At 45.3% G+C, this 26,951-nt stretch overlaps 1 protein-coding gene across 7 annotated transcripts in view; it reads left to right on the top strand.

Annotated features, from left to right (window-relative positions):
• Window positions 1-26,951, top strand: part of sfxn2 (sideroflexin 2) — a 111,339-nt gene that overhangs the window by 70,949 nt on the left and 13,439 nt on the right. For 4 of the 7 annotated variants that reach the window (XM_041210467.1, XM_041210468.1, XM_041210466.1 and 1 more), the window contains 3 exons: window positions 3,478-3,527; window positions 18,524-18,571; window positions 20,099-20,618. In XM_041210467.1, the coding sequence (XP_041066401.1) occupies window positions 3,478-3,527; window positions 18,524-18,571; window positions 20,099-20,198 (198 nt within the window). In that variant the 3' untranslated portion in view covers window positions 20,199-20,618. Of the gene's footprint in view, window positions 1-3,477; window positions 3,528-18,523; window positions 18,572-20,098; window positions 20,619-21,991; window positions 22,059-26,951 lie in introns of those variants that run through there. The other 3 variants (XM_041210470.1, XM_041210472.1, XM_041210473.1) reach the window with 1 other exon arrangement.

Below are 26,951 nucleotides of genomic sequence, written 5' to 3'. Positions count from 1 at the left end.
CGGCAGGAATTGTGAGGTGTTCACTTCCAGGATTAGCAGTTGAGGCATAAACTGTGTCACCATTAAATTGGATTGGCTAGATTGATGAGTGAAAGTGTTTGAAGGAAACAGTGGGTGTGCTGATACAAATTGGTTGGACTGAATGATCTGTTTCTGTGTTGTAACTTCTATGTATTTACCTCCATTTGGGTGTGACTCCCTGATTCATTACCCTCTCTTTCCATTTCTCCGGGCGTAGAAGCAACCAGGCTCCACTGATTGGATTCCTGTGTTTGTACACCTGAAGTTGAGAATTCATCAGCTCAGAAAATATTTTGTGACACAGGTCATTAGTTTCCCCAGCTGTATCACCCTCTATATTAGGAACATAGCAACAGGAGTAGGCAAATCAGCCCTAAGAGCCTGCTCTGCCATTCAACTAGATCATCTACCTCAACACTACTATCTCCATATCACCTGATGTGAATAGTCTCCAGAAATCTATCGATTTCTGTCTTGAACATGCTCAATGATTGAGCTTCCACAGCCTTCTGGGGTTCAGAATTCCAAAGATTCACGACCCTCTGAGTGACGAAATTCCTCCTCATCTCAGTCTTAAATGGCCAGCCCCTTATCCTGAGATTATGTTCCCTGGTTTTAGACTCACCAGCCAATGGAAACATCTTATCTACATCCACCTGTCACACCCTGTACGAATTTGGTCAGTTTCAATGAGGTCACCCATCATTCTTCGAAACTCTAGGGAATATAGATCCAGTCTCCTTAATCTCTCCTGATACAACAATCCCACCATCATGGATTAATCTAGTAAGCATCCGTTGCACTCCCTCTATATGGCAAGTATTTCCTTCCTTAGATAAGGAGACCAAAGCTATGCACAATACTCCAGATGAGGTCTCACCAATGCTCTGTGCAGGCAAATGTTTTACTCCTGCGCTCAAATTCCCTCGCATTGAAGCCAACATACCATTTGCCTTCCTAATTCTTTGCTGCACCAGCATGTTAGCTTTTACTGACTCATGAACAAGGACACCCAGGTCCCTTTGGACACCCACATTCCAAATCTCTCACCAGAAAAATTCTGCTTCCTGTTTTATTTGCCAAAGTGAATAACTTCAGACTTATTCACATTCTGTTCCGTTTGCCATTCACTTAGCCTGTCCACATCCTCTTTAGGCCTCCTTGCATCCTCCTCACAACTTGTGTTCCCACCCAGTTTGATGTCATCAGCAAATGTGGATATATTACAATTGGTTGGCACATCCAATTTATTTATATAGGTTGTGAACAGCTGTGGACCTAGCACAGACCCTTGTGGTCCCTCACTAGTAACAGCCTGCCAACCTGAGAGTAATCCATTTACTCCTACTTTCTGCATTCTGTATGCTAACCTGCTAGTTCTCAATCCATACTAGTGTATTTCCCATGTGCTGTACTTTTATTTAAAACCCTCTGTCTGAGGCCTTATCAAAAGTCTTCTGAAAATCCAAATAGACCACATCCACTAGTTCTCCTTTATCTATGCTACAAGTAACATGCTTAAAAAAACTTCAACAAGTTTGCCAAACATGATTTCTCTTTCATAAATCCATGTTGATTCTTAACATCCTTTTCTAAGTGTCCAGTTATCACATCCTTTATAATAGATTCTAACATTTTTCCTACTACTGATGTCAGACTAACAGGTCTCTGGTTCTCCATTCTCCCTCTCCCTCCCTCCTTAGATAGTGAGGTTACATTTGCTGCTTTCCAGGATCTATAGGATTTTGAAAGATAGCCACTAATGCATCCATTATCTCTCTGGCCACTTCCTCCAGCACTCTGGGAAGAAGCTCATCTGGAAAGGGGATTTATCAACCTTCAATCCAGTTAACTTTTCAAGTACTACCTCTTTACTATCACTAATTTCTTTTAGTTCCTCAGTTTCACAAGTCCCTTTGTTGACTAGTATATCTGAGAGATTTTCTGTATCTTCTTCTGTGAAGATAGATACAAAGTAAATGTTTAGTTTCTCTGCTATTTCCCTGTTCTCCACTATAAATTCTCCTGTCCCCACATTTGTCCTAGCTAATCTTCTCCTTTTCACATACCCAAATAAGCTTTTATAGTCTGCCTTTGTGTTCCTTGCTAGTTTGCATTCATATTCTCTTTTCCCTTTCTTAATCAGTTTCTTGGTCCTCCTGTGCTTGGTTATAACTTGCTCCCAATCCTCAGGCTGACCACTTTCACTGGTATCCATATAAGAAGTCACTTCCTTTGATTTAGTGCAATCTTTAACTTCTTCCATTAACCACGGTTGATTTACCTTTGCCTTTGGATGTTTGTGCCTTAGAGAAATGTATGTCTGTTTTGGACTGTGTAGTATTTCTTTAAATGCTAGCCATTGCCTGTCTACCATAAATCTTTGTGTATTTTCCCAATCCACCATAGCCAACTTGCCCCTCATACCTTCATAATTTCCTATCTTCAGATTTAAGATTCTAGTTTCAGAATGAATTATGTCGCCTTCAGATTTAATGTGGAATTCCAACATATTATGGTCACTATTTCCCAAAGGCCCCTTTATAACACTAAATCCAAAATAGCCTGATCCTTAGTTGGCTCCTCAATGTCCTGTTCCAGAATCCCATCTCGGACAACTCCAGGAGTTCCTCCTCCACAGAATTAGTGCTGATTTGATTAACCCAGTCTATGTATAAAATTAAGCCACCCATTATTACAGTGTTACCCACGTTGCATGTATCACCAATTTCCTGATTTATACCATGCCCAACATTAGCACTATAGTTTGGTGGCTTATAAACAACCTCCACCAATGTCTGCTGCCCTTGCTGTTCCTGATCTCCACTCAAAACTGATTCTACATCTTGATCCTTCGATCTAAGATCCTCTTTTACCAGTGTACTCATCTCGTCCGTTATTAAGAGCGCTACTCCACCTCCTTTTCCTTGTTGCCTCCTAAACGTGACTATCCTTAACTATTCAATTCCCAATCTTGATCACCCTACAGCCATGCCTCTGTAATGGCAATTAAATCATACCCATTTGCCTCAATTTGTGCCTTCAAATCATCAATACTTTTGCAAATGTTATGTGCGTTCAGATAGAGTGCTTTTAACTCTGTTTTTTAAATTTTATTCTCTATCCTGATTTGTTGCTTGCCTATCCTTCATTTGCCTCCTATTTTTGCTTTCTACTTTTCTACTAACCTTTACCAGCTTTGCTTCCCTTGAATCTGAGCTCCCCCTCTCAGGTTCCCATCTTCCTGCCAATTTAGTTTACACCCTCCCCAACATTGGGGACAATGAAGTGTTTTCTGTCTAATAATTTTCAGGGAAAGGTGGCCCACGGAGCCCCATCATTTCCTCATTTTTGATCTGTGTGTCCGCCACCTAGTGAAAATACCTCATCCAGATGAATCTTCTAGAAAACACTTTTTCCCCTTTGTGTTTTACATGTTTGTTTTTTGTGTTTCAGAGGGTTAAGTTTCTCCACGCGCCGATGCAAGTGATGCTGGTTGGATGCTTGTAAGTAGGAGCACTTATCACCTTTTAAAACGTTGCCTTGTCTCGATGTAAATTGTGGATTTTGGGTAGAATTTCCACTTCGAGCACAACTGGTGACCCGGGTGCAAATTGTACCCGTTAGAACATTTTTCTTCTCTCTAGGGTTTCCCACTCAAACTCGTTTGAGTAAACTGCAAAATCTGCCATTTTACTACATAATTTTAAAAAAAAAAACACTTTAAAAACTAGAATTTAAGAATGGTGACCCGATGCAATTTGAATAATGCAGCTGACAACTCGTTTATCGCAGAACATAAGCATTTTTAATCATACTGTCCATCCGCCGCCTGTAAATAACCTGAATTTAAATGACTGAAAATGGCTTTCTAAAAATATGCGGATCCATTTGCACATTATATTGGGTACAGTCATAAGTATCTTTGTAAGATTTTCAAGAAAAGTGTTCAGAAACCATGTAAAACATGTCTGTTGGTGTTTCAGTGTCCACAGAAATAGTTTAATGGTTGGAGCTTTCTCAAAGGCCTTCAAACAGGCACAATTAGTGAAAACTATCAATGGTGATTAATTTATCCTGCAGCATGCAGCCTGTACTGGGGGTGGGGTGGGTTTCAGCATGACGTCCTTTTTTAAACTGTTGCAGAATATTACAACATGATTTCTACCTAAAATTTTGCAATCTCTTGTGTGAGTTACGCCAATTTTGGACAAACTGCACCAAGAAGACGAGTGCAATTGAGTAGAAGCTCCATACCCCTATGGTTAAAGAAACGACACTGGTCACTGTTTACTCTTCTCTCTCCTCACAATCATACCTTTTCCCTTCCTCCCCTCCCTTCTCCTCTCTTTGCAAAGTTCCATTTTTCTCACGTGATCTGATTAAGTGGCTGCAAGCTATTAACCTGGAAATGTCATCACAAATGAACCCACTCTTGTCCTCACCTGTTTTCAGTCCAGATGGGATCCTGCGGGACCACCCAGGCCTTTCAACAAAAAAAAAGCTACCCTATAATTCTGCACTGGATAATCTATTCTGCTCCACACAAGCTGTGTGGCCCTTGCTTTCCACTCTTGCACAGTCATTTCTTGGAAATGAAAAGAGGATCTGTCATGGAATATAGGAACAAGAGTAGGTCATTTAGCCCGTTGAGCTAGTCCCACCATTCAATGATCTATGCCCTAACTTCATGGGCTGAACTGTATGTTGGGGCAGTGGGGGGGGTGGGGGAAGTGGTGTTGGCCAATTGCTCTCCCTCTCCGGAAGAAACGTCGGACACCAGCCAACCCACGTTAAACAAGGCTGCCCCACAGCAGTATAACTGCTGCGGGTTGCGTGAAGGAGGTGAGAGTGGGAGCTCCACCTCTCAGCAGGAGGAAGTCCCACCCACAGGAGCTGGCAATGGACGCAGCTGGGACTGCAAGTACCCTCACGGGTGAAGAAGACATGGGCCACCGGAGTGGGGTGGGGTAAGTCTAGGGTTTTGGATGGGAAGGATCGGGGAGCCTAGGGAGGGAAGGGGGTGTGGGGAGTCAAGCGCATGGGTTTTGGAGACCAGGCCGGGACGAACAAAAGTGGGGGTATCATATTGGAGGGCAGGGTGGGGGGGTTCCCCCATTATGCACAGGGCACCCCTCAAAGAGGGACGGTTTGCTTAAAAAACCTGCCTGCCCACTTCTGCCCTCCTGCCTACTACAGCACCGCTGCCCACGCCATCTGTAGTATGGTGTGGGCAGCGTATTAAAAGGGAACAGCACCTCATCTTCCGACTAGGCACTTTACAGCCTTCCGGACTGAATACTGAGTTCAACAAATTTTAGATCATGAACTCTCTCCTCCATCCCCACCCCCTTTCCGATCCCCCTTTTTTTCCAATAATTTATATAGATTTTTCTTTTCCCACCTATTTCCATTATTTTTAAATGTATTTCCATCCATTGTTTTATCTCTACCTTTTAGCCTATTTCGATCCCTCCCCCCCATCCCACCCCCACTAGGGCTATCTGTCCCTTGCTCATCCTGCTTTTTACTCTTAATGTCACCTATTAGCACATTCCTTAGATAATATCACAATATCACCACCTTCAACACCTCTGTCCTTTTGTCTGTAACATCTTTTGGCTATCTCCACCTATCATTGGCCCTCTATCCAGCTCTACCTGTCCCACCCCCCCCTTAAACCAGCTTATATTTCACCTCTCTTCTATTTTTCCTTAGTTCTGTTGAAGAGTCATACGGACTCGAAACGTTAACTATGTTCCTCTCTGCAGATGCTGTCAGACCTGCTGAGTTTTTCCAGGTATTTTTATTTTTGTTTTGTATTAAAACGGTTAATTGGATTGGTAACAAACTCAATTGACTGTTAATTATTTATTTAAGAACTTGCGTATTATGGGTGACAGCTCAAGGGTGGGCAGGAGGGTAATGGGCTTGCCACCCCCGCTGTAATGGCACAGCAGTTGGTAAAGGCTGAGTTATTTCAAATCCCAGGGGGAAACTTTAAACAACTGTCATTACCTATATTTTCAATTGGTATGTTTGAGATGCAGCTTTGAATTCAGAAGTGAAACCACCAAGCCTCCAGAGGGTTTTTGTATAAATTAAATTAAACATTTATTAAATTAACAAGGTATTAAACACATACACATGTCTGCAAATTACTACCATGATAACTATTAAACAAATCACCCAAATTAATCTCTACCAGGTAATCCTCCCCAAGGCAACAATAACCTATAGACTTAAACAGACACCAGGCAAAGCACATTTTATCTTACAAATTCAAAATGAGGTTCCTTTTATTGTTAGAAGAGGTGGAGTTCAAAGGGCCTGGTGATACAATGAGAATTTACATTCAAAGGGAAGGCTGGGTATGTACAGAAGAGTTTTGTGTGTGGGTCAGAGGCACGTGTCATAAAAGCACTACAGGAATGTAGCAGGAACCTGTTTTACTGTGCACTACGGGAAGTAGATGAAGAATGGATTCAGAGATAAGACAGGAATGTACAGGAATGTGAGTGAGTGAAAGCACGCGAAATCTGGAGACGGAAATAAAGACCACAGCACAAAGGAAACATCTCTGCCCATGCATATGCGCAGACAGTTGTAAGTTTAGATGCTGAGATCTCACATGCCTCTGATCCACACACAAAACTCTTCTGTATATACCCAGCCTTCCCTTTGAATGTAAATTCTCATTGTATCACCAGGCCCTTTGAACTCTACCTCTTCTAACAATAAAACCCCTTTCATAGTACCAATTTTATTAGTATTTTAAACATATTGCTTGGTGTCTGCTAGCTAGGTGCAAGATTTCACTCCCCAGTCTTTGAATGGTTTATTCAACAAATGTACTTTTTACCTTACTGTTTGCATCTCAAAGCTACTATACATCAAAGCACCCAGACTAGTTGGCTTTAATCCAATTAAGACACACACACTCACACCCACAGACACAGACCCTACTACAAGTCCAGTTTAAAATAATTTCCAATAACATTATATACGTTAATATCTTCATGACGCCCCCGTGTTTTACATGCACCCCCCCCCCCCCCCCCCCCCCCCCCCCCCCCCCCCCCACCACGCGTACCCACCCCCCCCCCCCCCCCCCCCCCCCCCCCCCCCCCCAACCCTGCTGAAAACATGCCTGGCAGAGACTGGAAAAATCCAGTCACATTTCTTTCACTTGGAGTGTGTGTGCTTGCACATGTGCGTGCGCAAAAGCATGGGCAGAGACATTTCCTTTGTGCTGTGGCCTTTATTTCTGTCTCTAGATTTTGAGTGCTTTCGCTCACTCACTGTTAATGTACATTTCTGTCTTGTCCCTGAATCCATTCTTCGTCTACTTCCCGTATTGCACAGTAAAGCAGGTTTCTGCTACATTCCTATCGTGCTTTTATGAAAGCTTTTCCAGAGTGGTTTTAAATTGTCACCCTGTTTTGCTTTTCTTACTGGCAATTACCATATTCTTACTGCCAATTTCAGCTTTGCACACATTTCAAATTCAAATCATACAATAATAACTATCTACATGTTGTAACTAATAACTTAGTACACCTGCATGCCCTCATCTCTGTTATTTGTAATCTGCAGATTTTGATTTTGAGCGGAGACCCATTTTGGTTTTTTTTTCATTGTTCTGACCTTTAAGGTGAATTGTGTTCTTGTTAGTTAAGATTCACATAAAAGGGCAGGTGACCATTGTAGAATAATGGAATATGTTAGACTAAGTTCCATCTAGGGTTAACCGTAACAGTCTGTCTTGTCATGGAGGGAAATGACATACATTCATGTGATCTGAGACTCAAGGAGAGTAAGCATTGTCAGAAGCAAGTGTAGGGTGTTTTTATAACTGTAAATATATTACAGTTAAAGTTAGAGTATTTTGCAGCCAGCAGTCTTTGAGAATTTATTGAAACTACTCCAAACCAATAATACAATAATATATGATGGCAGCAGTTAGAAAATATAGTAACAGAAAAAATCTCTACCTCTACTGGAGCACTCCGAGATAGTTGCAGGCCTAAATCAGGCTGAAGCATGGCCAAAATGGTGTAGAAGATTTGCTCAATTTCGCACTGCATCAGGTCTTGCATTGAAACCAGACTATGAGCAGGTCAGTACACTTTTGTATACAATGGGCAACTGTGCAGATGACATCCTAGTTACCCTGCGATCAATGAACATAAAGCCACATATGCCAAAGTCATTGATGCATTAGAAAGGTTTTTCAGCCTCCGCAAGAATGTGCAAAGTTCGATAAACGTACCCAGAGACACAGGGAAAGCATTGACTCATTTGCTAATGATTTGTGCTGATGAGCAGAAGACTGTGGATAAAGCAATCTGAAGGAGGAGCAAATTTATGACAGAATAGTCGTTGGAGTAGCGGATGATGCATCATCAGATAATTTGCAGTCCCAGGATGACGACACTGCTGAAGGCGATTCAATTAAGTAGAGAAGCCGAGATCAGGAGGCAAAACTTATCAGAGGAGAGATGGAGAGAGAGAGAGACAGCCCGATTCCTAATGTAACAGGTACAGCTGAATTCATCAGACATGAAAAGGAGAAAATAGAGAGAAGGAGACACATGCAGCAAGAGGAGCAATTAATGGGGGCAGCCCAGACTAGTTGATGCTAGCGCAAGAGAGAGAATACACCTGAACTGTCTCACCAAAGATGGGGCATTTTCAGCCAGTATGTCGCAGTAGAGAAAGTGGGCTGAACACTCAAAGAGAAAGTTTTAATCAGAAACAAAATCCATGAAGTGGAAAATTCACAAGATGTTAAGACTTAAGAGAAATTAAATAATTTAGCGGAAATTATTGGAGTGCAGAGATCCTGGTAGTAGGTAACAAGGCACACTTTCAAATTAGATACTGAAACAGAGTTTTGGTTCTCTCAGAGGATGAACCATGGTTAAACAAAGTTCTTTAACCATCCTGTATAAAAAGTTTCATGGACCAGGAAGAACAGAGCTGAAGGTTCTGGGAGAATGAAATTCTACTCTAAAGCACAGAGAAAGTAATTACTGAAGTACTGTACGTAATTCAGGATTTGTTCGCTCTTAAGTAGAAAGGCATGTATGGAACGGAATCTAATTTGCAGGTTAGAAGAAATAAAGAATAGCGAAGATCAATCAGGAGACGTCAGAGCAGAATTTCTTAAGTTGTTTACAGGGCTGGGAAAGCTGAGAACTGCGTATCGTATAACACTAAGCTCAGAAGTGAAACCAAGTTGCTTATCTGCATTCAGAAAGGTTCCACACCCTTTACTTCCAAAGGTAAAGAAAGCCATCGACACAATGGTAACTCAAGGAGTCATTTTCACCCGTAACAGAGCTGAGTTGGTGCTCAGGGATGGTACCGGTTCCAAAGTCAAAAGGTTTCATAAGAATATGGGGGGGAATCATCTGGTCCTGTTGATGTCAGGTGTTGAATTCGTCGGGCATGTGGTTTAAGAAGGCAGCTCACCACTACCTTCTCAAGGATTGCCATTGTCCTTCTAGCTGGTAGCAGTCGTGGGTTTGGAAGGTGCTGCCTAAGGAGCCTTGGTGAGTTTCTGCAGCGCATCTTGTAGATGGCACACACTGCTGCCATTGTTCATCGGTGGTAGAGGGAGTGAATGTTAGTGGAAAGGGTGCCAGCCAAGCAGGCTGCGTTGTCCAGGATGGTGTCAATCTTGACTGCTGTGGGAGCTGCACTCATCCGGGCAAGTGGAGAGTATTCCATCACGCTCCTGATTTGTGCCTATAGATGGTGGACAGACTTTGGGGAGTCGAGAGGTGAGTTACTCACCGCAGGATTCCTAGCCTCTGACCTGCTCTTATAGCCACGGTATTTATATGGTTAGTCCAGTTCAGTTTTTGGTCAGTGGTGACCCCATCCAGGATGTTGAGAGTGGGGGATTCAGTGATGGCAATGCCTTTGAATGTCATAGGGGTGATGGTTAGATTCTCTCTTGTTGGAGATAGTCATTACCTGGCACTTGTGTGGCACGAATGTTACTTGCTGCTTGGATCTAGACTGCTTCAGTATCTGAGGAGTTGCGTATGGTGCTGAACATTGTGCAATCATCAGCGAACATCCCCACTGCTGACCTTATGGATGGAGGGAAGGCCATTGATGAAACAGCTGAAGATGGTTGGGCTGAGGACATTAACCTGAGGAACTCCTGCAGTGATGCCCTGGAACTGAGATGATTGACTTCCAATAACCATAACCATCTTCCTTTATGCTAGGTATGACTTCAACCAGCAGAGAGTTTCCCCCCAATTCCCATTGACCCCACTTTTGCTGGGGCTCCTTGATGCCACACTTGGTCAAATGCTGCCTTGGTGTCAAGGGCAGTCACTCTCACTTCACCCCTGGAGTTCAACTCTTTTGTCCATCTTAGAGCCAACACTGTAATAAGGTCAGAAGCTAAGTGACCCTGGCAGAACCCAAACTGAGTGGCAGTGAGCAGGATATTGATAAGCAGGTGCCAATTGGTCAGATGGAGTGGGGCGGAGGTGGGTGGAGTTTTGGACAGCCATGAAGCACACTACACACTGGCCATCCAAGTGGTGGCCAGCCGTCTCCTGCATGCGTGAAGGGGCCTTCAGACTTAACCAAGAGAGGTTCTTAGGACACACGTGCTAACCCACTCATGTCGCTCTTTGATCCTGCAGGAGCAGGACATCAGGATCATGGAGCCTGGTGATTTTAGCAGTATGCCCCCTGGCCTACAGGGAGCAGAGGAGAAGAAGAGTGCGGTGGAGGCACCTGACTTGAGGGAGGTACTCCCCCCTTTGCCAAGATGAAGGGACGTCAGGGTCTGCTGCGCATGCAGCTGAAGATCCAGAGAGCTGTCGCTCTTAGGCGCTTCACTAGACCCAGGATCCGTAGGTAGCTGTTGTCATTCCTGCAGATTACCCTCCCAATACTTCACATGTCCAGCGAACTGGTCAGTCACGTATGCCGCCTGCTGCAGGATTTGACACCACAGGGACTTGGAGGGCATCCACTGCCAGTGGCTGTGAAAGTGACGGCAGTACTCAATTTTTATGCCAGTGGCTCCTTCCAGGTCTGCACAGGTGACCTTTTTGGGATCTTGCAAGCCTCCATGCAATTGTCTATCCAGGGGGTCACGGATGCCATCTTCGAGAAGGCACAAAACTTTGTGCATTTTGTCCGGAATCAGGAAGCAAGAGTGCTGGGATTTACCCAGATCTCAGGCTTCCCATAGGTGCAGGGTGCCATCGACAGCACTCACATGGCGCTTAGATCTCTGTGGCAACAAGCAGTCAACTATGTCAACCACAAGGGTTTCCACTCGCTGAATGTTCAGCTGCTGTGCGACCACCACAAACGCGTCCTACAGGTCTGTGGACGATTCCCAGGGAGCGTCCATGACACCTACAACCTTGGCAGGTCTCAGATCCCTGACACCTTCCAGGGTCCAGAGAAGCTGCAGGATTGGCTCCTCAGTGACAAGGGCCACCCTCAGAGGACGTGGCTGATGATGCCCGTGTGGCAGCCTCAGACTGCAGCAGAGTGACGGTGTAACGAGGCTCATACTGTGACCCGGATTTCGGTGGAGCAAATGATAGGCATCTTAGAAATGAGGTTCCAGTGCCCCAACAGGTCTGGTGGAGCCCCGTAATACCCCCCAGAGGGTGTCAGGCATCGTTGTAGCTTGCATCGTCGCTACGCAACCTGGCGCTGCAATGGGGGAGGACCTATCTGAGGGGGAGATGGAAGAGCTGCACATCTCCTCTGATGAGGAGGACCTCGTAGGGGGTGACGGCAATGGGGTCCTTGTAGGCCCTTGTAGTCCAAGGATGCTGATGATGAGGCCATCGTGTTGGCCAGATGAGGCAGGCACGCTCAGGAGGCCCTCATAGCTGCAAGACACATGGAGGATGATGACGATATGCAGGAGACAGTCCTGACATCCTATCGCAGTATCTTTACAGTGCAGCCTACTGAGCGTGCACTGGTTCTCTGAAAGAGCATTCCACCTAGTCCCACTCCCCTGCCTTTATCTCTGTAACCTTGCACATACTTTCTTTTTGGTCCTTTCTTTTCAATCTTCTCCTTGCGTCTGTGAACGTTTGACTCCTGAGTGGCTGATGGCAGTGCACGTACCCTCTGTGCTCAGGCTCATGTCATGGAGACACAGAGGAGGCCTTAATAGTCGTTAGATTCCAGGAGGATGACGAGAACATACAGTGAGGACACTCCATAGATCTTCACACAGCCTCTGTGAATGTCTGACTCCTGTCTGGCTGAGGGCAGCTCGCTTGCGCTCTGTGCTCAGGGTCATATCTTGGAGACGCAGCCGGGAAACTTTAAGTGCACCTGATCCTTTGTCAGCCTTCAGCACCTGTCCCCTTCAGGAGCTCAGCGTCACCGATGCTGAAGAAATGGGGGGACCAGCCCTACCACCAAGGTGCTGAAAGCGCACAGGGAGAACGACGGAACTTTGTAGACGCCTGCCCATGACATTCTGGCAGCAATGACCAGCATCGAGGTGCAGGCGTCAGTAATGTGTCCAGGGAGTGTGAAGCTGGATGATCACTTTGGTCTGAAGGTTACACACTGCACAGGGGAGAGGCCCTGGACTGAGAGACCTGCCTTTAACTTGTGCAGGAACCAAGCTTTCACATCTAAGTGACATGAACACTGCCCATCATAACAAGGAGCCATAGGCAAGCAGACATTCTTGGAAGTTTATTTGCAATAGTGAACATTATGTACAAGTGACTAACATCCATTCTCAGGCTGTGTAACCACATCTCAATTGTCCTAACCCTGCCGCTACGTCTTGGTGCTCCCCGACATCCAGAGTGGAGGTGGAGGCAGCCAGCCGACTGCTACGCCCTGTCTGCGATGACCTTGGAGGATGTCGTCTGGAGGGCCGAGACCAGGAGGACCCCAGCCTGCGTTGGGTGTCCTGCTGTGGGCCAGCTGCACCCACTTCGGCTGTGGAGCTGGAGCTGCAGGGGTCACAGGAAGAGTGGATTTTGACCCCGGAGTCACCTGGATGGATGGGCCCATGGTGTCAAGCTGCTGATCCTCCTCCCTATGTGTGCCCCAAGGCCACTGGCTGACTCCTTGAGGAGAAGGAGAAGCTGGAGTGAGATTGAGCTGCCCTGCACCCCTCTCGCGTTGACACTGTTGGAGGCTAACTGTGGCGTCAGCAATGGAGTACCGAGTCCAGAGGCTCACCATCTGACTTGGACTCAGCAGATTCCTTGCCTCCAGCAGCCCTCCGAGTGCCAATGATCAATGTCCCTGCCTCCACCTGCTATGGAACAGAGTGTGTGATGTGCTCACCAGATTGTGATCCCGAGGTTACTCTACATCTAGGTTTGTGTCGCTGCGCTGTTTGGAGGATGTGGGTGATCGCTGTGACGGGTATTCAATGGATCTATTCAATGGTCCTCATGCGAGGTGCTCTCGGTGCTGGGGTCAGGGTCAAGGTTGCCTAAGGGCGACATGTCAGATGTACTTAGGAGATTGTTAGTGCTTGGCAGCCACGTTGAACACAGAACAGTGGACTCAGAATAGCGTTGAAGGAGGGATGATGTGATACAGGATCCTCACTTGGGTGTTCGCTACCAACTTCGCCATTGTTGCAGGAATGGTCGCCATCTGTTCTGGCCAGCTCCAATGTGCAACTCTTTAACAGAGTGAGGAGCTTGATGTCCAGCATCCCATCCCCCTCACCCCGGTCTATGATCTCCCCCAGCGATTGTGTGCAATCTTGTCCTGCATGCCAGGCCAAATGAGAAGTATGCCAAGCGTGCGTGTTTGTGCTGAGTGGACAGGTTGAGGAGGCAGTCTCCTGAGGAGATGAGGCCAGATGGTGATGTGAGGATATGTGAGAGAGAGAGTGAGTGATGATGTCCCTTGAGCTAGCAGTGAATGAGATGCCAGTGAATGTGTGATGGGCTTGTGTGGGTAAATTAAGATTGATGAGATAGTTGACTTACCCTGGTAGCACGAATGAGATCATTCATCCATTTTCTGCGCTGGATGGCTGACCTCTCTGTGTAGTGTTGGCACTGACCACCTCTGCCACCGCCTCCCAAGCCGGAGTGGTGAGACTGATTGGCCTCCTGCAGCCAGAGTGGGTGTAGAGGACGTTGCAGTGGGCATCCATGGCATCCAGAAGGAGTCCCAGGGATGTGTCACTGAATCGGGAGCTGCAGAGTTCCTGGCTTTTGAGGCCATGTCTTGACCGGAGCAGTCTTGACCCACAGCAAAGTGGTTGATTCTGAGCAAGGGGCAATTAGGGATGGGCAATAAATGCTGGCCTAGCCAGCGATGCCCACATCCCATGATTGAATTTTAAAAAAGTCCTGGGCTGGAAGCATTGAGAAGTATGCATGCGGCTGCATTTTATATATGATGTCCGGTGTGAGAAACTGACAAAGTAACAGCCTGGCTGGCCAATCAGAGGCCACTAAAGCGATCCAGCGTGTTTCCTAGGACTGCATAATTTAGGAAGCGGGAAGGGGCTGATACAGCTCAAAAACCCGAAAAACTGGTAAAGCGTCTTTTTTCACCCCTGCTACCACACTTTGTGCAGATCTGCAAAGCTGCGGAAAGAGAAGTCCGTTTCGTGGCATCAGTCAATAATGAGAGTTTAGCCAAGTTACGGAACAGATCAATATTCTCTAAATTAGACGCTGATAGCAGATTTTGGCAAATACCACTAGAAGAGGAGTCCAAACTTCTCATAATGTTCATATTGCCATTTGGAAGATTCAGCTTTAACAAGTTATTTTTTGGTATAACATCAGCACCTTTCAAAGGATCTTTTTTTTCAAAGAACAATGGCAAATCTTTTAGCGGGTTTATACGGAGCTGTTTGCCATATGGATGACGTGTTGATACATGGGTCCACTCAAGCTGAGCATTACATGGGAGTGAGAGAAGCACTGAGAAGACTACAAGAGGGAGGATTGAGACACAACAGTAAGTGTGAGTCTTCACAGACAACAATCAGGTTCCTTGGTCACATAGGGAATGCATCAGGAATAATGGTTGATCCAGCTCCAAGGAACATGACACAGTTACAAAGGTTAAAAGCAAAATACTGCGGATGCTGGAAATCTAGAACAAAAACAAAAATACCTGGAAAAACTCAGCAGGTCTGACAGCATCTGCAGAGAAGGATACAGTTGATGTTTCGAGTATGTATGACCCTTCATCAGAACTAAGAAATATAGAAATGAGACAAAATATAAGCTGGTAGAGGGGGATGGGACAGGTAGAGCTCGTTAGGGGGCCAGTGATAGGTGGAGACCAAGAGGAGACTGCCAAAGATGTCATAGACAAAAGGACAAAGGGGTGTTGACGGTGGTCCATTGACGGTGACCCCTTTGTCTTTTTGTCTATGACATCTTTGGTGGTGATGATCCTTTGAATGCGGAGGCTGGTGGGGTGATAGGGTCCCCCTTGTCCTCACTTATCACCCCACCAGCCTCCGCATTCAAAGGATCATCCTCCGCCATTTCCACCAACTCCAGCATGATGCCACCACCAAACTCATCTTCCCTTCACCCCCCCTATCGGCATTCCGTAGGGATCGCTCCCTCCGGGACACCCTGGTCCACTCCTCCATCACCCCCTACTCCTCAAACCCTTCCTATGGCACCACCCCATGCCCACGCAAAAGATGCAACACCTGCCCCTTCACTTCCTCTCTCCTCACCGTCCAAGGGCCCAAACACTCCTTTCAAGTGAAGCAGCATTTCACTTGCATTTCCCCCAACTTAGTCTACTGCATTCGTTGCTCCCAATGTGGTCTCCTCTACATTGGAGAGACCAAACGTAAACTGGGTGACCGCTTTGCAGAACACCTGCGGTCTGTCCGCAAGAATGACCCAAACCTCCCTGTCGCTTGCCATCACTCCACCCTGCTCTCTTGCCCACATGTCTGTCCTTGGCTTGCTGCATTGTTCCAGTGAAGCCCAACGCAAACTGGAGGAACAACACCTCATCTTCCGACTAGGCACTTTACAGCCTTCCGGACTGAATATTGAATTCAACAACTTTAGGTCTTGAGCTCCCTCCCCCATCCCCACCCCCTTTCTGTTTCCCCCTTCCTTTGTTTTCCAATAAATTCTATAGATTTTTCTTTTCCCACCTATTTCCATTATTTTTAAATATTTTAAAATCTTGTATGCTCTCCCCTCCCCCACTAGAGCTATACCTTGAGTGCCCTACCATCCATTCTTAATTAGCACATTCGTTTAGATAATATCACCAACTTTAACACCTATGTATTCTTTTGTTCTATTGTTGTTGACATCTTTTGATGATCTGCTTCTATCACTGCTTGTTTGTCCCTACAACCACACCAACCCCCTCCACGTCTCTCATTGTTATCTTGACCAAGTGGCTATTAATAATGTATGATCCTAGGGATATGGAATGAGAATCAGTCATTCAGCTCCTCAAGCCTGTTTGTCATTCAGTTAGCTCTTGATTGATATGTATCTGAACTCTCTGTGCCTGTGTTGATTCCATAACCCTTAATACTTATCTAACAAAAATTTGCCAATCTCTGTGTTGAAATTTTCAGTGACCGCCCCAGCCAAAATTGGTTTTTGGGGGAGAGCGTTCCAGATTTTCACTCCCCTTTATTTGAATAAGCCCTTCCTGACACCCCTGAGTAGCCTAGCTCTAATTCTAAGATTATGCCTCCCTGCTATGTGCTCTCTCTACCAGAAGAAATGATTGCTCTCTATCTACCCTATCTAGCTGAGGCAGTGAGGGTCACAGGTAATTTAACCGGCATGACTTTTTTAAAAATAATCATCTCTTATAGACCCAGACTTCAAGTACTTGAAGTGGTTCAGGAATGGGAACCCTGGCCAATATTCCCCGTACTAACTTCGGATTACTTGGGCCAATTGCCTCAGATGACTTAGCACAGACTGAGTATCAAACCCTGGGACTTTCCGTGGGGAGCCCACCATAAGTTTCCACACGGTGTACGTGACAAACTACATGTTACTGGTATTGATATTATTTGTATTGGTGCAGGCAATGAAAACTAATTTTCTAAATTATTTTCAAGTAATTTTGTTTAAACCCCAGGCATTAGTCATGGTGAGTCATGGTCATAGAAAGCAGAATTTTTTTTTGTACTAAAACACATTTGAAGCATAAGCTCTGGTTAATGAACTGTGCCTTTTGCAAAGTACCTCACCTGGCAGCAGTTCCTTGGCGCAGTGTTTGGGGAAGGATGGGCCCTTGAGAACAAACTTGGAAAACCTACTCTAATATCTATTAATTTTTTTTTTATTCATTAATGGGATGTGGGCATCGCTGTGTAGGCCAGCATTTTTGCCCATCCCTAATTGCCCTTGAGAAGTATTAACAGTAAATAATATATCTCAAGATTAAACAAAAAAAGAGTTGCATTTATATAGCCCCTTTGATGATGTTTGGAACATCCTAATGCATTTTACAGGCAACACGTTACCTCTCAAAGTGTTGTCACTGTTGTTATGTAGGAAATGTGACAGCCAACTTGCACACGGCAAGGTTCCACAAACAGCAATGTAATCAAGGCCAGATAATCTGCTTTAGTGATGTTGATTGAAGGATAAATATTGGCCAGGATACCTGGGATATCTCCCCTTCTCTTCTTCAAAGCAGCACTATGAGATCTTTTACGTCTGCCTGACAGGGCAGTTAGGGCTAAGGTTTAATGTCTTATCCTAGAGACAGCACTTCCAACACTGAAGCACTCCCTCATTACTGCACTGCAGTGTTGGACTCAAAGCCTTTGGAATGGGATTTGAACCCACAACCTTCTGACTCAAATGACACACGCAATCTAATAAAAATCAGATGAAGATGAGCCTACAGCCTATTCATCTCACCCGTTCAAATCATCAGTCCTGCTGTCTTCCCATTATAACACGCAACAGTCCCATTTAAAAGGGGTCTCAATTGTCTTTCCTTGAAGCCCTGTTGAACTGTTTTAACCACCATCTATGTAAGCAAATGCTTGCTGGCATCTGTACGAAATTTGCCCTGTAAGATGCAATGCAGCAACTCACCAAACCTTCTTTGACAGCACCTTTCAAACCTGCGACTTCTACCACCTGAAAGGGCAAGGACATCAGACACATGGGAACACCATCACCTGCAAGTTCTCCTCCAAGCCACACACCATCCTGACTTGGAACTATAGTGCACTCAACTCTCTCTGGAACTCCCTCCCTAACAGCATTGTGGGAGAGTCTAGACCATATGGACTGCAGTGGTTCAAGAAGGTGTCTCAACACCACCTTCTGAAGGACAACTAGGGATGGGCAATAAATGCTGCCCCAGCCAGAGTGCTCCCAGCCTATGACCTATGGTGTGTGTACTTGTTATTGTACCCAATGCATTTTACCTTCATTTTAATGTTTTTATTCTGTAATCTTTATGCTGTAAACCCACATCTGTAGAAAGATGAAGATAAATAATTATGTTTTTGTTTCCACAGCTTGATCTTTATGGTGCCTACTGCATGTTCCCTTTTCCCTCAGAGGTGGTAAGTTAACCATTTAATGTTCTGTAGGTTGGCAGTTAAGAATTGTTATTTTTTTCAAACCCCAGCATTTGTTAAAATGAATGTATAAAGAGAACCACTTGTTTTGAATTACTGGAAGGCAATTTGAGACCACCCACTGAGCAGTCCAGAAATACCACAAGAGTCTGGCTTGAACTCCGTTTCTCTCTCTGCTTGAAATCAACACCAGGCTGCTGGATGGGGACTAGGATCTTTGTGAAAAGAATAGGAGCCTGATGAGTGCGGCACAAGATCCCTTTCTCATATAGCACTGGGTGCGTGTGTCCGTCAGAACGTCAGGCCCCGCCCTGTCTATAACCATGACAAAGGGATACTGGTCAGACGTTCATAAGTGGCATAGACGTTCATTTTGTGATAGTGAAGGCTACATAATAATTCAGTAGGTTACACTTTCACTTAAAGCATGCTTCCCAGTAAGCAGAACAACATGAATTTATAAGCTAGACTGGCCGGCCCTTTAGTTCTGGTGGGGGTGGAGGGCTGAGTCCTAACTTTTTGGAGTGACTGTAGGGTTTGCAGGCACTGGTGTCCGAGCAGTTGGCTGAACGTTGCATTCAGCAGATAGGGATTTGGAAACCTAGGGCTGGATCCTGCCACTGGGTGTGTTTATGGCGGGGTGCGGAAGCGGGCATGTAAAATTGGGCAAGTGCCAACCCCCTCATTACCTTCCCAGCATCCCCGAACTCACTCCCATAATACAGGGGTGGGTGGGCACCGAAATCAGCAAACTCCCTCCCATATTTAAATAAATAATCAAGGGTCAATTGAGCTTGTTAACAAGCCAATTGACCTCAATATTATGCTGCCCATGCCAAGCTAAGTGGGCAGCCGGGCAGGAGTGGGCAGGCTGTTTTTTTTAAAAGGGCAGGAAGAAAGGGGTGCCCTTAGTGCAAGGGTGGGGAAAGCCCCCCCCCCCCACCTAAGATAGCACCGTTACTTTCTTTATACCTGTCTGCTCTATAAAAAACCCCTCCCTGCCCCCCTCCCTAGGCTCCCTCCAAGGGCCTCCTTCTTGGGCCTACTTGCAGTCTCTGCGGTGGGGGGATGGGGGTGAGTGGGGGGATGGGGGGGGAATGGGAGTCGGGGGATGGGGGGGAATGGGAGTTGGGGGAAGGATGGGAATGAGAGTGGGGGGAGTGGGGATGGAGGGGAGTTGGTGGGGGGATGGAGGGGGTGGGAGGAGTGGGGGTGGGGTGGGGTGGAGGCAGCGGTCTGCCCATAACACCACCCCACTCCCCCATAATATGGCACTCATGGTGTGTGTGTCCAATACATGAATATCAAGGTGTGTGCCCAGCTTAACTAGAAAGGGAAATGTGTTGGGGTTGTTTCCAAATTAGGATTCAAATGTTCATTTTTGCCGAACGACTGGTGACTATTTAGTTGTAGCCTTAAACTTTCATCCAGGTGGGAGGTTTCGAATCCTAACTATTGTTGTAGAAACACGGCTACATTCTGAAAGATTGTCTTTTCTCTCTTTTTCCACAGTTCTATGGCGGTTTCTAAATTAGAACCAGAGCTGAGAGACTCAATAACCACTAAGTATGGAGACAAAGTGAACTGTGTCTACTTCAATAAGGGGCTGTAGGCTTTCGGAAGTGGTGTCCTGTGAAGAGTTGAGGACTCCTTTAGTTTTCTAACTTATCTCCACATAATCAAGGGTACAAGATAACAAAATGTGCAGTGTGCTGTATAAAGCCCCTATTACTATCACCTCTGGTTGATATCCCATCAAATTGAAGACTCATTTTTGGGCCATTTGCTCCAATATGTTTACCATCTGTTAATGTTTCTCAACACAGTGACTTGGCAGAGAGAACAAAACTCACTTCACACGCACAGAAAGCTGAGAAACCTCAGGCTGAATTGAACCAGATCATTGCATGGATGCTTATATAGATAGCTACGCATTTCTTGGAAGTCAAGTTATGTTTAATATGTCCACTGGCATTTTCCCAATTGAAAATGAAGAGTGTGAGAGGGCAGTAAACATTTTACACTTCTATGATTCTATTGTCTCATCTTGGTCTTGTTGCCAAAAACAGGGTGATGGGTCAGTGAATTAAACCCGAACACAAAAGCAAAATAATGTGGGTGCTGCAATTCTGAAATTAAAACAGAGAATGCTGGGAAAGGTGGCTTTCTCCACCCCACCCCCCCGGCAGATGTTGCCTGGCACATTGAGTGCTTCTGCATTTTATGATGTTTTTCAAATCATCTTTATTCAAGCTATTCATAATTTTAAGGAGCTCAGCCAGGTCACCTTATTAATTATATGTGTAAATGGATTGTCCACTGCTTGAATACACACGTCATGAGTCCTTTCCAAATCCTTTCAATGGCTACGTACACCCTTCCCTCACACAACGCTTATATGTTGGTTATGGTTCAGTGGGTTGTCTTGGAGGCAGAAGGTTCCCCAGAGACCTGGGGAAAAAAATTCCACGTGTTGGTGGGGGGGATGTGTGGAAGCGGGTGCGCCTCCGATCAGTGCCCCCAATTGGGGTGCACCGCCGTTTTAAATGGGGGGGCCAATTAAGGCCAGCCCACCATGATGTCCGCCAGGATGCGCTATGGGGGGGGGGGGCGGATTTCCTCAGCCAGGAACATGCGTGAAAGAGCGCACAGATCTCCCTGAGGCCACAGATCTCTCTGAGGCTAAGTGCTGCCTCAGGGAGAAAGGTTCCAATTTAAAACTTTTAATAAACATGTTTAAAAATGTTCCCTGCCATGTCCCCTCAGAGTTGGGACATGTCCATAAATTTTTAAGAAAGGTTTCAATAAAATTTAAAGCCTGCCAGGGCTCCTTGAGGTTGGACGGGCAGGTCCATTAATGACGTTAATTAGTTTTTCAATGGCCTCAATAGGCTGTTGACAAGTCGGCGGGCGCGCAGCTGACTCGGCTGCGCCCCTGCCAACCTGAAAGTGGATATGACGCGAGGTGATGTTGGGGGTTCCACCCGACGTCATTCTGCATCATTTTACGCGTCGGCAAGCGGGCCTCGCCCCCCTTGCTCGCTGACCAGAAGACCCTACCCCTGAGCACAAAAACCTAGACTGCCGCTCCCAGAGCACTATTGTAAGGAATTTGCGATCTCAGAGGCGCTGCCTTTCAGATGAGATGTTAAATGAGGGCCTTCTCAGGTGGGTGTAGAATATCGCATGGTATTATTTCAAAGAGGTGTAGGGGAGTTAGCCCTGAGGATTAAGGGATGTATTGTCAGGAGACCTCACCTGAACGAGACGTAGACCGAGTGAGTCGCTATTTAGGTGCACGTGGTAAGTTCTGGTAAGTCTTTTTCAGGTTTAAATATAGATTAAAAGTAATGCTCTGACATAAAACTACCAACCTTCAAGTAATTAGACTATCTTTTTAAATAGGGAATTGCCTGGTGGTAGCAGTTATCTGTCAATCAGCTGAAGGTAGTTGCAGTGAGACGTGGACAGAGTGAGTAGCAAATTAAGTTCATATGGGAATTCAGTTCACGGGGGAAGGAGGTGTTTTAAGTAAGGCTTATTGCACCTAGTAAAGTGGGTTAAGTATTCATCGGATTTATCAGTCCTAGTAAAGTTTATCAATAGTTGTAAGGTTTGTTATGTTAAGGCCAAGTAAAATAAAGTTAACATATGTAAACTAAAGTGTAATAACTTTAATGCAATTGAAGTAAAGTTAATGTATGGCAGGGCAGCTCAGTCGTGTAGAACATATGTCCTTTCGTTTGTGGGGAGGTCACGGATGGTACCTGTGACCCAGATGATTACATCTGCAGGAAGCGTCACCAGCTGCAGAAACTTGAGCTCCAAGTTTCAGAGCTGGACTGGTGGCTGGAGCATCTGCGAGGCTGAGAGCTATGTAGATAGCACGTTCAGAAAGGTGGTCACACGCAGGCTAGGAGCATGGAGGGAGAAAAGTGACCACGCAACAATCCAAGAGAACCATACAGGTAGTGCAGGTGTCCCCTGAGGTCCCACTCGCTAATCGGTTTTCCATTTTGGATACTGGTGAGGGTAGTTGGTTCCTCGGAGGTGTGCAGTCAGAGCCAAGTTCATGGCACTGCAGGCAGCTCAGCTGTACAGGAGGGGAAGAAGAAGAGGGAAAGACAGTAATGACAGGGGATTTGTTAGTTAGAGGAACAGATAGCGTTTCTGTGGCCGTAGATGTGACCCCCCCCCCCCGGATGGTATGTTGCCTCCCTGGTGCCAGGGTCAAAGATGTCATGGAGTGGCTGCAGGACATAATTCTGGGAAGGATGGACAGCCAGAGGTCGTGGTGCACATCGATACCAATGACTTAGGTAGGAAGGGGGATGAAGTCCTGAAAGCAGATTTCAAGGAGCTAGGAAGGAGAGTGAAAACCAGGACCTCTAAAGTAGTAATCTCAGGATTACTTCCAGTCCCACGTGCTAGCGAGCATAGAAATAGGAGAATTGAACGATTGAACATGTGGCTGGAGAACTGGTGTAGGAGGGAGGGTAACAGATTTCTGAGGCATTGGGACTGGCTCAGGGACAGCTGGGACCTATATTAGATGGACAGGCTGCAACTTAACTGGACCAGGACTAACATCCTCGCACAATGGCATGGCTGTAGGATGTGATCAAGATTGGGAACTGAATATCCAAGGATATTCGGCATTTAGGAGGGATAGGCAGAAAGGAAGAGATGTGTAGCACTCTTAAGGGGCAAGATCAGTACTTAGATAGGGTGGATCTTAAATTAAAGGATCAAGATGTAGAATCAGTTTGGGTGGAGCTAACGAACAGCAAGGGGCAGCAAACATTGTTTATAGGCCACCAAACTGTAGTGGTAATGTTGGACATCATGTAAATCAGGATATTAGGGACGCATGTAATATGGCTAATACAGTAATAATGAGCTACTTCAATTTACACATAGGCTGAGTTAACCAAATCAGCATTAATGCTATGGAAGAGGAATTCCTGGAGTGTGTACGAGATGGGTTTCTGGAGCAGTACATTGAGGAGCCAACTAGGGATTGGGCTATTTTGGATTTAGTGTTGTGTAATGAGCAAGTACTAACTAATAATCTTGCTGTAAATGAACCTTTGGGAAATGGTGACCATAATATGATGGAATTTGTATTAAGTTTGAATGTGATAAAGTTCATCCTGAAACTAGGGTCTTAAATCTGAAGAAAGGAAATTATGAAGGTCTGAGGGGCAAGTTGGCTACAAAATTTGACAGTCGACAGGCAATGGCTAGTATTTAAAGAAATACTACACAGTCTACAACAGATATATATTCCTCTAAGGCACAAACACCCAAAGGGAAAGCTAAATCAACCGTGCTTAATAGAAGAAGTTAAAGATTGCATTAAATCACAGGAAGTGGCTTATAAGGATGCCAATAAATGTGGTCAGCCTGAGGATTGGGAGCAATTTAGATCCCAGCACAGGAAAACCGAGAAACTGATTAAGAAAGGGGAAAGAGAATATGAATTCAAACTAGTGAGGAACACAAAGGCAGACTGCAAAAGCTTCTTTGGGTATGTGAAAAGGTAAAGATTAGCTAGGACAAATGTGGGTCTATTACAGGTGGGGACAGGAGAATTCATAGTGGAGATCAGGGAAATGGTGGAGAAACAAAACATTTACTTTGTATCTGTCTTCACAGAAGAAGATACAGAAAATCTCCCAAATATACTAGGTGGCCAAGGGACTTGTGAAACTGAGGAACTAAAAGAAATTAGTGTTAGTAAAGAGGTAGTACTTGAAAAGTTAACTGGATTGAAGGTTGATAAATTTCCTGGACCAGATGAGCGTCATCCCAGAGTGTTGAAGGAGGTGGTTAGAGAGATAATGGATGCATTGGTGGTTACCTTTCAAAATTCTATAGATTCTGGAAAGGTTCCTGTGGACTGGAAAGTAGCAAATGTAACTGTGTTATTTAAGAAGGGAGGAAGAGGGAGAATTGGGGACTACAGACTTGTTAGTTTGACGTCAGTAGTAGGGAAAATGTTAGAATCTATTATAAAGGATGTGATAGCTAGACATTTAGAAAACGCTAAAATTGGGAAGAGTCAACATGGATTTATGAGAGAGAATCTTATTTGACAAACTTTTAGGAGTTTTTTGTGGATATTACTTGTAGCATCGATAAAGGAGAACTATTGAATGGGATGTATTGGGATTTTCAGAAGGCTTTTGATAAGGTCCCACACAGGAGGTTAGTAAATAAAATTAGAGTGCATGGAATTGGGGGAAATATACTCGTATGGATTAAGAATTGGTTAACAGACAGAAAGCAGAGAGTAGGAATAAACAGCTCATTCTCATGCTGTTACTAGTGGGGTACCACAAGGATCAGTGCTGGGCTCACAGCTGTTCACAATCTATATAAATGATTTGAATGTGGGGACCAATTGTAATATTTCCAAATTTGCTGATGACACCAAACTGGGTGGGAATGTAGGTCGTAAGGAGGCTTCATGAGGACTTGGACAGGCTAAATGAATGGGCTACAACTTGGCAGATGGAATATAATGTGAATAAGTCTGAAGTTATTAACTTTGGTAGAAAAAACAGAAAGGCAAAATATTTCTTAAATGGTGAGAGGTTGGGAAGTGCAGGTGTCCAAAGGGACCTGAGTGTCCTTGTTCATGAGTCACTAAAAGCTTGCAGGTGCAGCAAGAAATTAGGAAGACAAATGGTATGTTGGCCTTCATCACAAGGGGATTTGAGTGCAGGAGTAAAGATGTCTCGCTGCAATTGTATAGAACCTTGGTGAGACCTCACCTGGAGTACTGTGTATAGTTTTAGTCCCCTTACCTGAGGAGGGATATACTTGCCATAAAGGTAGCGCATCAGGGAGGTGGTCACATTGTGGTATTGTCACTGGACTAGTATTCTAGAGACCTGGGGTAATGCCCTGAGGACCAGGGTTCAAATCCCATTATACCAGGTGGTGAAATAAAAACCTGGAATTAAAAGTCTGATGATGACCATGAAACTATTGCCAATTGTCACAAAAAACACATCTGGTTCACTAATGTCCTTTAGGGAAGAAAATCTGCTGTCCTTACCTGGTCTGGCCTACATGTGACTCCAGACCTGCAGCAATATGTTTGACCACTTAAATGCCCTCTGAACAAGGACAGTTAGGGATGGGCAATGAACACTGGCCTAACCGTCGATGCCCACATCCCATGAATGAATAATTAAAAGAAAACAGCCTTTCACCAGGTTAATCCCGGGAATAGTAGGATTGTCTTATGACTGGGTCTGTATTCCCTGGAGTTTTGAAGAAGGAGGGGTGTGTGAAAATTGGCTGCTGTGTTTCCTACTTTACAACAGTGACTACAGTCAAGTGCTCAATTATCTGTAAAACGCTTTGAGATGTCCTGAGGTGATGAAAGGTGCAGTATAAAAGCAAGTCTTTCTTTCATACATTTTTAGAGGCAATTTTATGCTTTGGGTCTGTTGTACACCAGGAACTAGACTGAGCAATCTTTGCTGTGGGACATGTTCAGCCAACAGCCAAAAAGGCTGTTCTTGAGCATCGGTATAGTATACCGCCCTTTCTTTAAGCGACCAACTGAATAAGACATCAATGAAGGTGCCTGGTAGGATGGTGAGATGCACTTTGAGTTCTCTCAGTTCAGCTCTTCAAAGCATGAGGATTGTTGGCAACAGGGTTATAAAAACGAGTCAGGAATTTCCGCTCCCATTTGCAGGGGGCAGCATAGCGGGTGGGAGCAGAAAATATCAGCAGATTGCGAAAATCAGTTTCATCGTAAAACCAGTTTGCGAAGGGAGAGGGGTGGCTTCTGGCAAGGGAAGAGGCCGCAGGGTGAGGGGTATACTGGGGAAGGGGGTATCGCAGGGTGTGTGTGGGGTGTGGGGGTGGGGGGTGGGCACATGTTGATCTGTGCAAGTGGCCTCAAGAGGGTGAGGGCTGAGGAGGCAGTCTCCAGAGGAGGTGAGGCCAGATGGCAATGGGAGGGTGCAGTGCAGTTCAGGGAAAATTCCGCCCATGGCTTTCTACTTCAAAGGCTAGAGTTCTGAACTCTCAGCCCTTTTAGTTACTTGACTTTCTCTGTTCTCCTTTTTGGCTCTTTGGACTAAGCATCACCTACAATAGGTGAAATGCAGGATCTCAAATTTGCCACGTTCTCCATGAGGGGCTCATGCCGCACAGACTTGCAGGGCACCCAATGCCCGTTGCTCTGAAGGTTACCACCGCACTGAACTTCTTTGCCTGTGGATCCTTCCAGGGCTCCACAGGGGACCTTTTGTGGAATCTCGCAATCAGCGACACACAAATGCATAAGGGAGGTGACCAATGCCCTTTTCAATAAAGTTCACCATTACGTGGATGAAGC

Source organism: Carcharodon carcharias, chromosome 17 (genome assembly GCF_017639515.1).
Source record: "Carcharodon carcharias isolate sCarCar2 chromosome 17, sCarCar2.pri, whole genome shotgun sequence".
Taxonomy (NCBI): domain Eukaryota; kingdom Metazoa; phylum Chordata; class Chondrichthyes; order Lamniformes; family Lamnidae; genus Carcharodon; species Carcharodon carcharias.
The sequence above is the reverse complement of the archived record's forward strand: the minus strand, read 5'-3'. Positions and strand labels throughout refer to the sequence as shown.